The sequence below is a fragment of the Tigriopus californicus genome, chromosome 10, assembly GCF_007210705.1.
Source record: "Tigriopus californicus strain San Diego chromosome 10, Tcal_SD_v2.1, whole genome shotgun sequence".
In the NCBI taxonomy this organism is placed as follows: Eukaryota; Metazoa; Arthropoda; class Copepoda; order Harpacticoida; family Harpacticidae; genus Tigriopus; species Tigriopus californicus.
This window is the reverse complement of record NC_081449.1, coordinates 5,984,710-5,999,673: the sequence shown is the minus strand read 5'-3', so window position 1 is coordinate 5,999,673 and position 14,964 is coordinate 5,984,710. Positions and strand designations below refer to the sequence as shown.

Sequence of the window (14,964 nt, the reverse complement as noted above, 5' to 3'; positions counted from 1 at the left end):
AGCCTACAGTTGGTACAAAGGTTGCTTTCAAACACTAGGGCAGGAGAAACAAGCTACTGAGGAATATGATGCGGAAATGGATGTTATGTGCTCCATTGCTGTTTTGTCCGAAAGTGTGGCACTTGATATTGATTGTTAATATACAAATATGATTAAGCAATATAATGATTAACCATTTTCTTGGTGCTCTTGGCGATGGGTTTTTGATGCAACTTGTGTCAAATTTAATGCAGGTAGTTGGTAACATTCTGGATCTTCTTGTGTTATTAAATTCTTCCAATCTCATTCTGTTTGTAGAATATAAACCTGAGCATACTTTAAGTGATCACCATTGTGTTTGAACTTGCTTCCTTAATTAGAAACAAAGAAGATTGTCCTCAAATGGTACCAGATTTTTCCAAGACTAACTTTGAAGGTCATAAACACTACCTGAAAGGTTTTGATTGGAAAAAATAGTGCTTTCCTCCTTGTTGACTTATGAGTAAAGCCGTAAAAAGTAGTTGATCAAATAGTAGAATAGACCCTAACAAGTCGGAAAACGTGTTAAAAAGCAATTCGACTTTTTTGTACAGCTAATCTGATTAGGGATTGGGGATTGGAGATTTTCAAATGTATTCTAGATCAGGGTTTTACAATGTTTCTTTTATTAAACCATTAATGAAGATTGAGTCATAGGCTACCATGGCTGACCAAGCATATTTTGTCCCAAATCTGGAAACAAAACAGACTCTGGGCAAAGTTGAAGTTGTCTAATAGTTTAAATCAGAAGATGGAACACTACCAGTTTGCTAGACAAGTTAAAATTGATGTACGCAAAGCTGAGGAGTTTTACAAAGATAATTAGGCTAAATCAAAACATTTGAAGTCTTCTTATGGATGTTTAAAAAAAATCTGACATATCCTAAATTTGTCATGGGATTTGTGTCATGGGATCTACAAAGTGCGTAGAAACTGAGTTTGATCTAGGGAATCCGAAAATGACGTTTAAATTTGAAGTGAGCATAGTAATGAAACACATCAAGGGGCTGAAGTATTCTTCATGTCCTTAACTTGGTTGTATAACACCCAGCTTATAAAAAAGAATTGGTGGAGTTATAGCCTTCCCACTTTTGCTCATCTTTACTCATTCTTTGTTGTCCGGGAGGTGCCAATATATTGGCAATGTGCAAACATATTTCCTTTTCTGAGGCAGCTGTCTAATCATTGTCCAATATTCAGGAATGAGAAATTATTAAAAGCCATTTTCTACCACCTGGTAGAAATTGGTCCAAAATAAGTGGCAGAAAATGGCAGAAAATGGCCAAACATGGCGGAAAATATAATTCTTTGTATTAATATGGGAGTTTCTTGCAGGGCATAGAATGATAGTGAACAAACAGCATGGTTTTCTTCATGGAAAGTTTTGTGCAACCAACCTCATGGAGCTTAGCAAATTTTTTTTAGGGCTACATATGATGGGAAGTCCTTGGTGGTTGTCTAATAAAAATGATTTAGCATGTAAAAGATCTTGGCATTCATTATGATGGGAATTTGTACTTCACAACCCATTGCTCAGCCAGTTGTGCAAATTCTGTGGTAGGAAAGATATAATGCTTCTTCACTACAGGACGCCTTTGTGTGCTTCAAGTGCTATATAGTGCATATGTTTGTCCAATTTTTGAGCATGCCTCTGTTCTTGGATAGGTGTCATTCTCTTAGTCAGTGAGCGTTCCATCAGGGCCAAAGCAGTGTGTGCGTTTTTGAATAAGAGGTCTGGAAGCCCTTTGCCAGGACCTCATCTCAACTCAATTCATTTTTCTATTTAGGTGGTGGATCATTGGAATGCTCTACCCATGGTGATTTGGCTATCAAAAACCCCTTATACATAAAAAAAAACTTTCTTGCTACCAAGAGCACTTGATTTATATTTGAGCCGGTATCTGATGTTTTTTCTTGCATGTGTGTGACATTCATTGCATTTGGTGCTGTGCCAAATTTTGGAGGGTAGAGTTAAATTTTGGTGTATGCTATGATTTATTACCTTTCCTTCTTTTTCATCTCCTCTTTTATACATAACATGTTTTTGAGTGGCTATACACAATGAAAATGAAATGGTCAGGTGCCTCATCTAAGCCTCAGAAAGCGTCAGAGATATATGATATTTAAAAACTATCGCCACTTCCGCAACACTACAAATATTTGAAAGAGGACCAAATTTTCCCAAATATCTCAAATATTTTAATGGCCCAAACAAACTAGCAAACTTTCAAACTAGAGGGCTTGTCAGAGAGAAGTCACTCCAACCAAGCCGCTTCAGACTTTGCTTTGAACAAATTTTGGTAGTTGGGCAGCAGGGTGTAGAGCAGATCAACTTGTCTTGCGTTACTCAGTTTCACCCAAAGCAGACAAACGAGCCATCAAGTCACTGGCTCTCTGATATCGGAACTTAATTTTGAGAATCACGTAACTAAATGTGTTCAAAGCCGATCCCCATTGGACACACCAGGGAGCCGCGAGGGAGCCAAAATAATCTCAGAAATCTCTTGAATGTCGTTTCTCTGACTAGCCCTGCATTTCAAACTAGTAGTTGATTTGACCCCATTGGTATTTCGTTTTCGTTGCGTTTGAGAAAAGAAAACACTCGAATAAAAATAACCGTATATTTGAACCCAAAATAGAGTAGATGAATCAGAACAATAGGAACCGACGTTTCACGTTGATCATTCAAGCTTCAAGGTCGTGGTGATCTTTTTTTCCATTTTTTTTTCTTTTCCCTTTGTTGATCAACAAATCGAGCACATGTGTCAATGCCAAAATCCGAGTACAAGTAGCATGTCCATTGACGTCGGCTCCACGGGAAAGATGAGGTATTTTACCAAGTCTCAGACCCCATCTTCAGAAAGTGGAGGTTCTAAATCCGAGAATATTTTCATAATGGGAGCTAACGAGATGAAGAACGCCCGAAATGTGCAGAACAAACTTCGCAAAAAAGCTAATCGGGTTCGGGATGTGTCAGGATTGAAAGGCACCCGATCCGGACGCGTGGCGCCCAGAGAGCATTTTAGAAGTCGAAAGCGCCGAAAGGGCGACAAGGGGCCAGATCCTTTCCCCGGCCCGGTCCCCTTGGACCCCAAAGTATTGGCCAAGTACTCCAATGGACCCGGCGTTACTCGAGTAAGGAATGAAGCAACATACTTTTAACACTTTTTGTCCTTTTTGGTAACCTGCTTCAGAAAATATTACGTGATAGAGTATGGAAAGGAAAAGAGAGATCTGAAATTGATGATGGATTCATTGCTTTTAAAATTTGTGTTTATTGGCTCTTTCAGAACAAGGTGAAAACTAAATTCCGTCAAAAAGAAGTGGAACGCCGGGAGAAGCAAATCGAATTTGCCGAGACTTTGGCCGGAAAAGCCGAGTTGCTTTTAGATGAGGATGTTGGCGTCTTGGAAGGTGATGAGATCCAGGAGTTCACGCCCACCATTACTCAAACACAGATTCAGCAAAATGTGGACGATATATCGGCTACCAAGGGCTTTGACCTCAATCTTCCTCAGTTTGGTCCATACAAGTCGGTCGAGATGGGCGCATTAGCCTTGAGATACTTTTTCTAACATTTTGATTTCTATTGACAGGGCGGATTACACGAAGAATGGGCGGTATCTGGTCATTGGGGGTCGTCGAGGTCACGTAGCAGCCTTCGATTGGACTTCCAAAAATCTGACGTGTGAGATCAACGTGCAAGAGTCCGTGCACGATGTTAAGTGAGTGTCTTTTGAGTTCATCGTTGAACAGAATTTTAGGATCACTGACTGGGTTATGTTCAATGGTTCCTTAAACTCCTAGATGGTTACATACGGAAAATATGTTTGCCGTGGCTCAAAAGAAATGGACTTACATCTATGATAACCAGGGAATCGAATTGCATTGTCTAAAGAGACTAGACAATGTCTTGAAACTGGAATTCCTTCCGTATCATTTTCTTTTGGCGGCCGGGGTAAGTTCCATGAAAAGGTTAATATTTTCTTCTTTTGTGTGTTTTCTCGCTCTATCGGTGTTTTTCTTCTACTTTTTAGAGTGAATCCGGCTTTCTCAGTTGGGTAGACATATCCTTGGGCAAATTAGTGACCCAATACAACGCCAAACTGGGCCCCATGGGTGTCATGTGCCAGAATCCGAGTAACGCCATTCTTTGCGCCGGTCACGGTAAAGGTATTGTCACCATGTGGAGCCCAAATATGCGGGAGCCCGTGGCCAAAATGCTGGCCCATCGTCAAGCCGTTCGGGGCGTGGCTGTGGATCTTACGGGCACCTACTTGGCTACGGCAGGCACGGATCGAAGCCTCAAGATTTGGGATGTGCGTCAATTCAAGTGCTTGCAAAACTACCGAATTTCCGCTGGCGCCTCACAGTTAGAATTCAGCGGGCGAGGATTGTTGGGCGTGGCTATGGGTAACACGGTGGAGATCTTCAAGGATTGTTGCACAACCGCAGTCAAATACCCATACATGCGACATCGAGCCTTCAAACGCATCACCGATATCCATTTTGCTCCTTACGAAGACGCCATGGGCATTGGACACGAGGCCGGTTTCACGAGTATTCTGGTTCCCGGTAAGTAAACAAAGACAGGCAACATATTCTCATGGAGGCAAGAACCTATCAATTAAAAGGTTATTTGAATCTCTAGGCAGTGGTGATCCGAATTTCGATGCTCTGGAAGTTAATCCTTATCAGACGAAGCGTCAACGGCGAGAAGCGGAAGTCAAGGCTCTGTTGGAGAAGATCCCATCAGAACTGATCAGTTTGGACCCCACTCAATTGGGCGATGTGGACGTGAAGACTTTCGAGGAGAAGATCGCCGAGAAGAATAGCAAGCTGCATCTTAAACCTGAGAAGATCGATTTCGAACCTCGCTACAAGATGAAGGGGAAAGGTGGAACCGCCAAACGGTTCCACATCAAACGAACCGTGAGGGGGGAAATCAAAATGGTAAGATCAAACGCGGATAAACGTAAAAACTACTTGCTTTCAAATTTAGTACACTGCCTAAGAGTCGCCGCAATGAGCTAGTTGCACTACATTTTGGGGAACGCTTCTTTTGACAAGGAACATCGGCTTGAATCATAAATATGCACTAATATTGGTTCTATGTAGCACTGTGGGTCTTACTTATCAACTTACGGTATATGTTGAGTTCATTGGGCTGGAATGTTCAAATTTTTATTTTCAATCCCTCCGTCCACGTATTGTTTAGTTCTACGGTCAAAGAAAGTAATCCATCCTCATTTCTATTGCAGCGAGACCTAAACCAAAAACTCGAAGAAGTCGCACAAGAAGAGCAAGTTTCAAGGGTAGGAAAGCCAAAACAAGAGAAAAAGCCCAAGAGTCTTTTGGATCGTCTAAAATAAAAGCCGTGTTAAGATCATTAAAAACTTTTGTTTTGTAAACGACTTTATTTTAAGAAAACGAACTGCATGTAATATGTAGAGGATAATCAAAGGAGAAGAAGGAAAAGGGAAACAGGAACACGAGGGTTGGCAAAAATAACAGTATTCTGATACAAGCACACACAAGTCCGACTCGGAAAAATATTTTTCTTTTTTCACATCGATAGAACACCGTTATTTTTGATGAAGAACGAGGAAAATTTCAGTAATAAAAGAAACCAAGGAATTTGGGCTATCTTCGAGAGAAATGCGACAAATGGAGCGAGCTCGGCGAATATTGTCGGTTTTGGCAAGGTTCTCTTTCATTCTTTCTTCGGTCAGTTTGACCAACGATAGGAGGGGATATATTTAGGCGAAACTGTTTCCGCTACAACAGGAGAGGGTGGGGAACACTTCAAAAACAAGCGAGTCATAGATGGTGACAGAAAGGTGGGCAGTCCCAAAAGAAAGCGGGTAAGGAGGACGTATGTATGACCATATCTTGCGCGCGGGTTGATGTCGTAGATGTGTCGGGTTCTTTGTCTGGCGTTTGAACGATAAATGCACTTCCTGTTGGGGTCATCCGAGCGGATGCCTATAGGTTCCGATTCAGGGGGTAGGCGGGAGATATCAAGTTGGCACACGAACACCACTCTTTACTTTCTCTGTCTGAGGGTCTTCTTGGTGTTCTGGTCCACTTCCGGCAAGTCATCCTGTTCCTCTTGGGTGTCATCTTGGTCCTTGCTCTTGGCCTTCATTTCCTTGCGCTGCTTGGCCTTCTCCTGTTGGGTCTTCTTGGGACGGCTGGTCAAGCCCGATCCCGAGCTCGATCCGTATCCACTCTGGCGCTTCCGGCGGAGGTGGAACGTGATGAAGTTCCACATGAGCCAAGCTTGGAGCAAACACACGGCCACCAACGCGTTCAGCCGGAAGAAGAACGTGTTGAAGTTACCTTGACTCAAGTCGATGACCTGGCGATCGGCCGGGGCCAAGGCCAATCCTTACCAGAAGGTCAACACGGCCAAGGAGATCGAGCCCAAGCGACCCAAAACGAAGAGTCCGTTGTGCAACTTGTATAAGGGGCGGGCCACGTCGCCCTTGTCGGCATAAGCCAAGAGACGGGAGGCGTGGAAGAGGGCCTCAACCACGTACTGCAAAACCAAGAGGCACAAAGCCACCCGGGTGTAGGAGAACACATAAGCCCCCACGATGAAAGCCAAGTAGAGGGAGGCATACTGGATGCGGGCGGCCATATCCTCACGTTTGACCTTCTGGAAGTACAACTCGGGGAAGATGTGGAGCCAATAGGCGATCTGCACGATGAAGAAGAACTTGAACATGAAGGTCATGTACACGTGCGGGTAACCCTCCCAGAGCAAGCGGATGCTGAACAGATTCTCGCGCCAGATGATATCCACCGCCCAGACCATGGACACGAGGTAAAAGCTCAACAGCTGTCCGGATTCATTGAACTTGGCGTGTTTGATCTTGGACAAGTGGAGCTTCCGATTGATCTTGTCCAGCAGATACTCCTGCACAATCTGGTGCATCACCACGGCAATGAGCAGGTAGAAGAAGATGGCGGGTACGTCTTTCCAGCCGTTGGTATAAAACACCATATCCATCGTCTGCCCGCCACTCGGACCTACGGGCACGGGCACCGTGGCGTTGTGGTGCAAGGCGATGAAGAGCGAGGCCAAGGGCGACGAGACCTGGAACATGAGACCCACCACGAACACCATTGCCACGCAGGCCACGATGTCCGCGTGGTTCTGGATCACGAACTCATGGCTGAACATGGGCGGGTTCTTGGTGTTGGTACGGCGTTTCATGGCCATGATGCTCGCTCAGAGGATGGATCCAAGTTCCAAAATCCACCGGGACGAGCGACAAAACGCAACGGAACAGGCAGATGAGAGCTCTACGTCGACTTGTGGGACTGTGAGGGTATGTATGGGTGTCTATCCGACAAGGCTCCCACGATTCTCGCCGACCACGACGAAGAGGATGAGTAGGTTGGAGGGAGGGATGGGATGCTTCCACGCAAGCAGGACGCTGTCACTTCGGGAAAAAGGGATCTCGGAGATCCAGCCACTCACTTGCAAAGGGGAGTCACGTCAGGCCGACCAGCACACTCTCAACCGCACCACAGACTGAACAGACCGAATAGACGGACCAGAGAGAACAGACACACAAGGGCAATGACACGCAGACGGAAAGGCGTGCACTCAAGCAAGGTGGGCAGTCGAATCAGTTGTCTGGGCATGGGTTAGAGGGCGCTGTCAGCGTTGAGAGTCCAACTCAGCACAACAGTGGCCAGGGTGTCGGGAATAGGAAGACCAGGGACAAGCGAAAAGTCCTAAGATGTCGGCATAGCACAAGAGTCTAGATGTTGTGATGCTCGGTTCAGTTACATATTGATTTAAGATGGTTTTCAATGGTAACTACAAGAAGCGGTAACTACAAGACTTCTTTACAACTTTTTGGTGTTTTTAAATATTTTTCCTTGTTTAATAACGCGTCGCACCAGAGTTACCCATGCTCGGTTTCATAGGTTCGATCCCAGGTCTCGCCTAACCAATATTTCTAGTGGACATTGACGCCACGAATGGCAGCCTGCCGTTGGAACCATGAATTTCATCATCAGTTATCAATTAACATCCATGTAATGTCCTTTGAGATGTGTTCTCGTAAATAAAGACTTTTTTAAAAATGTTCTTTTTCATAGCGTTCGTATCTTTTACCATCGATTCCCTTTTCACTTTTGTCTTGGTGATGATGGAAGAAAGTCTTTGCTCTAAGTTCGGCTGATCAACTTCAACCGATTCCGATCGAATGGCGAATGTCTCAAAAATCGAAACTCAGGTCACCCTGCTACTAGAAGTGGAGCCGACATAACAACGACAGAAGTAACAAGTGTACTTAGCCGTATTTAAAGAACTCAGGATGACGCTTGATTCAGCTAGCACAACGGCACCGGCGCCGCCAAAAGAAGACATGTAGCCCTTTTTGGCGTGTAAGTCTTGAGTGGCTGGCCAGGTCGGCTTCGCGACAGATCGATGCGCTGTCAGTGGGAAGGAAACAGTTGGGAGGAAATTCGTTTCGTCAGCGAACGCCTCGCGCATTCCTCTTTTCTAACACACGCAACCTAGTATTGAAGCTGGGAATTCTGTTCTCAATGGGGTTGTGGGCGGTCATCTTACCGGTGGCAAGCAATGAGACACTGTTGGCTTGTCAATTTATGACTTGCTAGAGAATCTAGCGATAGGTCGAAAACTTCGAAAACTGTTCCGAGACTTACCTGTTTTGGGTCTTATCACAGAAAACAAAAGTTTGTAGTCATCTATGGGTCTTCCATTCGCCAATCCCTTTGCACAAATTGAATGGAAATTTGCTTAAAAAGCCCCCTCTTTATCTCAGATTGCAGAAACTAGCATTCAGGCATTGCAATGGCGTAACACTCACATTTCAGAAATATCTTAGTATCAACCTGAGCTATTTTTCTGCAGTTCCTGCTGAAAAGAATACCGTTTGTCTCTGAATTTACAAACCCCAAAAATTAAGTAGCATCGGAACCTATGTCAAAGAGGCTCCATGTGAGATTTTTCTACTTGTTACAATATTCTGGAACAAGCCAAAGTTTAACAAGTCAGTAGATAAACCAAGAGGATCATATGAAAAAATGTGCATAACAGATAATGTTAACTGGATTGTTAAATTGGCGTTTTGAATACTGAAAAATCATAGCCCGAAAGCACCTTGATTGCTTGATGACAAACTGATGGGTGCCACTGTAAATTAGGAAGAAAAGGAGGGCAATTTGATGCTTGTTTAAGGCCAGATAAGTATTCAAGCGTCCTTTAAGACTAGGCCACATTTTTGTTACTTTCCGAAGTTTACTGACCCTAACATGCTTCCAAACTCAAAAACATCACTTCTTGGATGAAACTCACTCCAGGCTAATTTCTCATTGTCGGCAAGACTTATTCAAAGAGTGAAAAAGCCAGCCTGCTCAAGAAAAAAGTTATTTCAAATATTTGGGTGGCTTTATTAGGCAAAACGTGGTTGAATGTTAGTTTATCCTCATACTTTTTGTTCCGCAGGTTTGGAAAAATATGTTTTTGGCTTGACTTGATTAGACTAACGAAGCATAAAACATAAATGCATGCAGGCTAATGACTAAAATGATATCTGAAAGCATAATTTAGGACAACTTAATTGTTTGTTTGGTTGGCTAAAGTAAGAAATATGATTGGCCGAGAAAGTAAGACATTGCTCTCTAGAAAGCACACTGTATATCTCCAAGAAAAAGATAAATTTAGATTTCGATAACAAAGATATAGAGCTTATTGTAAGCCAAAAAAGTATGAGAAAGCGAATTTCTGCTTCATTTTTTCATAAATTAGTGTTCACATCTTAGGATGATGTGCAAAAACAACAGGCGAAATGATAATCTCAAACAATTTCATATTCAAGAAGCCTTTTTTTAGATTGGTATAGGGTTAACAGTGTCAAAACGTAGATTTGCTCAAAATGGATAAAAACTTAATTTAACCTACGCGATCTTCCCGGATCCATTACGCAACAGTTGTCCGATGACGTCTGATCACATTTTGAGAAGTAACTTCATCTTTTAGGCATAGCCATTGCTTGTCAAAGGGTCAAAAAAACACTGTCTCAGATGGGGATGAAAATGTCATCCTTTTTGAGTATATGCAGAAAACTTGTCGGAATACTCTTCAAAAAATACTATTCAAAACAGGATGAATTTACACACACCGCCAAAGGTGAAGTTGTCAAGGCTTTCACGATAAGATTAGAATTCAAGAATGTTCCTCTTGAAGATCAAAGGTTAACTATTGAATGAAGTAGTAACTTGGAGGCCAAAAGAAGGATTGCCGGACACAATGTTTTTCTTGTTGCCATTGAGCAACAAACTTAGTCACATAGAAGCCAAATTATGATTCGCTGGTTACATATTTTTGTGGCCATCAAGTTTCAAAATAAGCCAGTTAGAGACCAAGTTCTTACTCGGCGGCTGCAATCTATTTTGTGGACGTTTGATTTTAAAATTAATCACTAATCACCTTTGAGAATTTTCTCCCCCGGTGCAGCCACTGGCAATGCTGATTGGCTCTAAGGTCGACGAGGTTCCGCCTAGGATTTTCAACCTGTTGCGATATTTTCGACCAATCAAGATGAAAAGTTTGGCAAATCCAAAGAGATCTTATAACGAGACATTTCTTCGTCAATACTTCATGGATGATGCCGTATTGGTAAAGATGGATTGCGTATTGTCAGTGTGTGGTAAAAATGCGTACTTTTTATTACAAGTTATTTTTTTTTAGATTTCAAGACCTTATATTTCATAGACTAGAAACTACAGATAAATGAACATAGTCTAAAATAGTTGGCTCCTGAGTACAAGTAACTAATTTTCAGTCATAATTTCATACCATGTAGGTTCATCTCTGGCATGTTTAGAGGCTTAAAATACAGGCCTGTGCACGTAAAATGCAACAATTTTTGATTTTGCTTTGAATGCATGTAATGCAAAGAATGTTGTAGTACATGGATATGGAATTGAATGTAATCAATAACTAGGACCTAGTGCAATGTATGTTGCCTGGTGTTGCCCTGATCAGCAATGATTATCAATTTCAGTCCGGAGCGAAACTTGGAGCATCTGTTCTTGATGAAGCTTGGCTCGAGGCTGGCCCAGGCATCCTTTGTGGCGGTCTTCAGCTGGTCTTTTGTCTTAAAATGGACATATGGCAACTTGCGCTTCAAACACCCAAAGATTGCAAAGTCGAATTTGTAAGTCTAGACCGGCAAGTTGGCATAGTGGTGCTCCTTTCCAACATGGAAGACATCATCACATCGAGCCCCTAGGGACTTACTGAGTGATCACAAGCTGGACAGTGGACCTGTCATAGTCCAAAGTCTTGGTAATTTCGGTGGATATTATTCCGGTGGGCGGATAAGGCAAGAATTCCTGCCCTTTGTTGCTTCATATTTTGAGCTCTATCTACGTTAGTAGCGAACAGATAAGGCTTGAAACTTCTAACACTCTCTGCTTACAAGTTGAAATGGGTTTGCATTAAAAAAAAAGAACTGCGAGAAAAATAGCAGGGGATCTAAATAAGTGTGGCATTTTAAATGCACAGGCCTGTTTTGTCAACATTATCCTCCTAGCTTCTTCAATCGGCATGTCCAATCCTCCAGTTACAAATATCCTTGGCTAATCCAACCGCAATTGTCAGGTAGATAATTTCTTTTTAGTAGTGTGATGAGTGAAACACAAGTGAAAAATCATTGTTGCAATAGGCACTCTATCTAAATTACCATAACAAGATTGGGCTTGGGAGCTTTCTAATTCTGGTATTCTTCAGGGAAGAACCTCTCCCTCCTTTTCTGAGCTCTTCTCCGCCTTTTCAAGCCCCGTATGACGATCCACAAGGGAGAAAGAGGAGACGAGGAGTCATCACTACTTTCCATCGCGCAAGCAGGGTTGTTGGCGGTGGTGTTCCTTCTCCCATCGACTTTCTCTGTATTGGAAGAAGGGCTTTTTCGTTCCTTCGTTCCTCTTTCTTGACAGAACGGTGCAAGGAAGCTGCGTGTTGGTGAGGTGACCCAACAAGAATTTTTGGCAAAGGAAGTTAGCTGTTCCACTCTCCACATGGATCGGTGGAACAATTGTCTGTCATACGATCACACACTAGGGCGTCCTACAGGGTGGAAAATGGACGTTCATTTTAACAATAATATCGGCTCTCTTAAGTCCCATTCATTGGAGTTAGGTGTTAGAGTGAAAGAGGAACCCGTGGATCCAGACGATCTTTCCTTCACGGAGATCAAACTCCAAGAGTCTTTGGTGATCAAGCAAGAAGTTCTGGACGAAGAAGAGCTATACTTACGGGAAATAGAAAGTGACCTCGAAGAAATTAGTGGTTCTGAGGAAGAGGAAGCTAAAGAGTCTCTTTCGCCCGATTCTAAATTCAACGAAGCAAATGGGGAAACTCGTAAATCGGATACTAGTTCAAGGAAGTCTTCCCGATTAGCCTCAAACCTCTCAGCAGTAACAACGCTCTCTAATGTTGTGGAAGAACTCGAGTACTCGGAGGACGAAAGCCTCGACGACGACATCCGTGATGAGGACTACCATGGCAAATCAGATTCTCTCAGTGATCAGGATGACGATCAACCATCGGATAGCTGCCCACAAATCAGAACCGAAGCATGCACGCCAACCCATGAGGACTCGAGCCTCCAAAATGATGTCGATATCGATGAGACGCAGTTCAAAAAAGAAACGACGGACGAAGCCCTTCAGAAGAGAGTAGGCGGTCCATGGAAGTCCTTGGAAGCCAGACAATGTCAGTTTTGTAACAAGAAATTCGGATATCCGAGTGCTTTGAAGAGACATATTGTCAGCCACACTGCAGAAAAGAAACATCAATGTGAATTGTGTACCAATACTTATCTCTCCAGTACGCATTTGTATCGGCATTATAGGAAAAAACATGGCCAAGAACCCCCTCCGAGACCCGAGAAACCCAAAATCAAATGCAAATTCTGTGATGCCACCTTTACCTCAAATTGTAGATTGAAGCGACACACAGTCTTCCAGCACACCAAGGAAAAACGACATCAATGTTCACTATGTCCGGAAAAATTCTACAGCAATTCTCATCTTCAACGACATCTCCGATCTCACATGCAAGAGCGGCCTTTTGGTTGCAAATTTTGCGACAAACGGTTTCTAGAGAAATTCAACTTGACCGCGCATGAGCGCATCCATAAAAATGAGTATCCTCATGAGTGTTCCGTGTGCAAGAAAAAGTTTCGGGCTTCCAACACTCTCAGACAGCATGAAATGACCCATACAGGAGAAAAGAGACACTCTTGCCATTTGTGCAACAGAAAATTTATAGCTCGAAGCACCCTCAGGCGGCATTTATTAGTCCACTCCAACATCAAGCAGTTCCAATGTGTAGATTGTGGCCGATCTTTCAGTTCTGGATCCCATGTGATCAGACATTACAAAAGCCTTCATAAAGGCAAAGAACCCAGGTACAACAAAATCCCAACCAAAGAGCCTTTGCCTCGGATACGAAAGACCAATCAGCCGGCCAAAGAGATTGCCAGTGGAGTAATTGCGCTTCAATCTGACACAAACCCTTTAGAAACAAATCATTAAAAAGTATTCTATTCGGGCGCAAACCCTTTTACCATGTGACAAAAGCCGATACAATTTACGTGTTGCCCTTCTTGCACCTCTCCCCTCGTAATCAATTGTTTGAATCTGTCGTAGACATAATAAATTTCTTGTGAACCGTGTCTGTAGAAGAGTGTTCTATTTGTGGGATGATAAGGTTGTTGAACTAGTTTAAAAGAGACTCTGCAGGGACGGGTCATGAACGCGAAAGCCGCGGGTGGGACATCGATGGACCCGCTCCAGATTCTTCGGGTCCGATTCATAACACATGGCCGAGCAGATACTAGCGTAGACTGGCAGTGTGATGGTTTGCTTGGGTCCAATGAGATCTGAAACACAACCCACATGTTGGCCATCCTCGGATTGGCTACAATGGGAGTAGAGGGCGCGAACCATGTTGATGGTCCGTTGGCATTCACCTTGGCTCTGATCACACTGAGGTTCAGGACAACCATCATGAAGTAAGAAGTCAGTGCCCTGGTAACTGATGACGCTCTTTTCGACCCTTTGGACACCCTGGGTTCGAGTTACATCAATGAGCAATCCCACCAAACAAACCAGCAAAATGACAGCTGACCGTTGGGAGCCAATCATTGTGGAATGGAGTTGTGCGGTTGGGGTTGGGTTTAGAGTTGATTGAAGAATTTGAGTGGTAGATGTGAAGGTAGGTTCGAATGATAATGCCCAATGTGTCACAGAAAGACGATGGTCAGATATCACCCACCACAGATGGATGTGTGTCCTCGTGGAGCTGTGATAAACTACTACCCTAAAGCTCTTGACAGAACAAGTCAAATGGTAAGGAAGATGGGATGGGAAACATGACTCGGACAAATTGGCTGCAACCACAAGAGGATATGGTTTGTTATTTCGGAATATGTTCATTCAAATTTCCAAGAGGTGTCCGTGAAGAGCGTATTGAAGACGATCTTGGGGGCTGCGGTAATATGCCTTCATGGGTCATTGAAACTCTGATCGTGCAAGCCAAGTTTTGAGTGGATCATGCTCTATAGACACGTCGGAGTTGTACAAATGTTTGTACGCGTCCTTATGCCCTGTCGAAGTTATTTCGCTCCTGCTTCAGACTTTTTAGAAGGATCGTCACTTTTTAGTGATTCTTGAACCAAACGATATCACCTCATGCATGAACGAGCGTATAAAGCTCTTTTCAAGCTTATCACACGAAAAAAGTGTTCGTGGGTCGAAAGTAGAATAAATGCCAGGATGTTTGTCCTCCCACGTCTTCTTTGGCTGCACTTTTTCAACAAAAATGATAAAATCAACCGTCTTGGTGCGCATTAATTTTCCTTTTTAACGAATAGGCACATTCTAAAACAG

General features: G+C 43.3%; 3 protein-coding genes across 3 annotated transcripts; 2 read left to right on the top strand and 1 right to left on the bottom strand.

The window, feature by feature from the left end:
* Positions 1–2,757: 2,757 nt before the first annotated feature.
* On the top strand, positions 2,758–5,414 carry LOC131887942 (WD repeat-containing protein 46-like). The gene is made up of 7 exons (XM_059236680.1): positions 2,758–3,153; positions 3,309–3,550; positions 3,615–3,743; positions 3,826–3,976; positions 4,056–4,593; positions 4,670–4,971; positions 5,280–5,414. The coding sequence occupies exons 1-7, from the start codon at positions 2,779–2,781 to the stop codon at positions 5,388–5,390; spliced, it is 1,848 nt and encodes a 615-aa protein (XP_059092663.1). The 5' UTR covers positions 2,758–2,778; the 3' UTR covers positions 5,391–5,414.
* LOC131887944 (translocating chain-associated membrane protein 1-like 1) lies at positions 5,413–7,585 on the bottom strand. The gene is given in 1 exon segment (XM_059236681.1): positions 5,413–7,585. A coding segment is annotated over 1 exon segment (1,182 nt). The 5' UTR covers positions 7,247–7,585; the 3' UTR covers positions 5,413–6,064.
* Positions 7,586–11,751: 4,166 nt separating this feature from the next.
* On the top strand, positions 11,752–13,748 carry LOC131888990 (zinc finger protein 391-like). The gene has a single exon (XM_059237969.1). The coding sequence runs from the start codon at positions 12,088–12,090 to the stop codon at positions 13,606–13,608; it is 1,521 nt and encodes a 506-aa protein (XP_059093952.1). The 5' UTR covers positions 11,752–12,087; the 3' UTR covers positions 13,609–13,748.
* Positions 13,749–14,964: the final 1,216 nt, after the last annotated feature.

Excerpts from the sequence above, each read along its gene's own strand:
- LOC131888990 (XM_059237969.1), top strand. The coding sequence starts at position 12,088 with ATGGATCGGTGGAACAATTGTCTGTCATACGATCACACACTAGGGCGT.
- LOC131887942 (XM_059236680.1), top strand. The coding sequence starts at position 2,779 with ATGTGTCAATGCCAAAATCCGAGTACAAGTAGCATGTCCATTGACGTC. Across the intron at positions 3,551-3,614 it reads CCTCAGTTTGGTCCATACAA|GGCGGATTACACGAAGAATG; the intron begins GTCGGTCGAGAT and ends TTCTATTGACAG. Across the intron at positions 4,972-5,279 it reads TGAGGGGGGAAATCAAAATG|CGAGACCTAAACCAAAAACT; the intron begins GTAAGATCAAAC and ends TTTCTATTGCAG.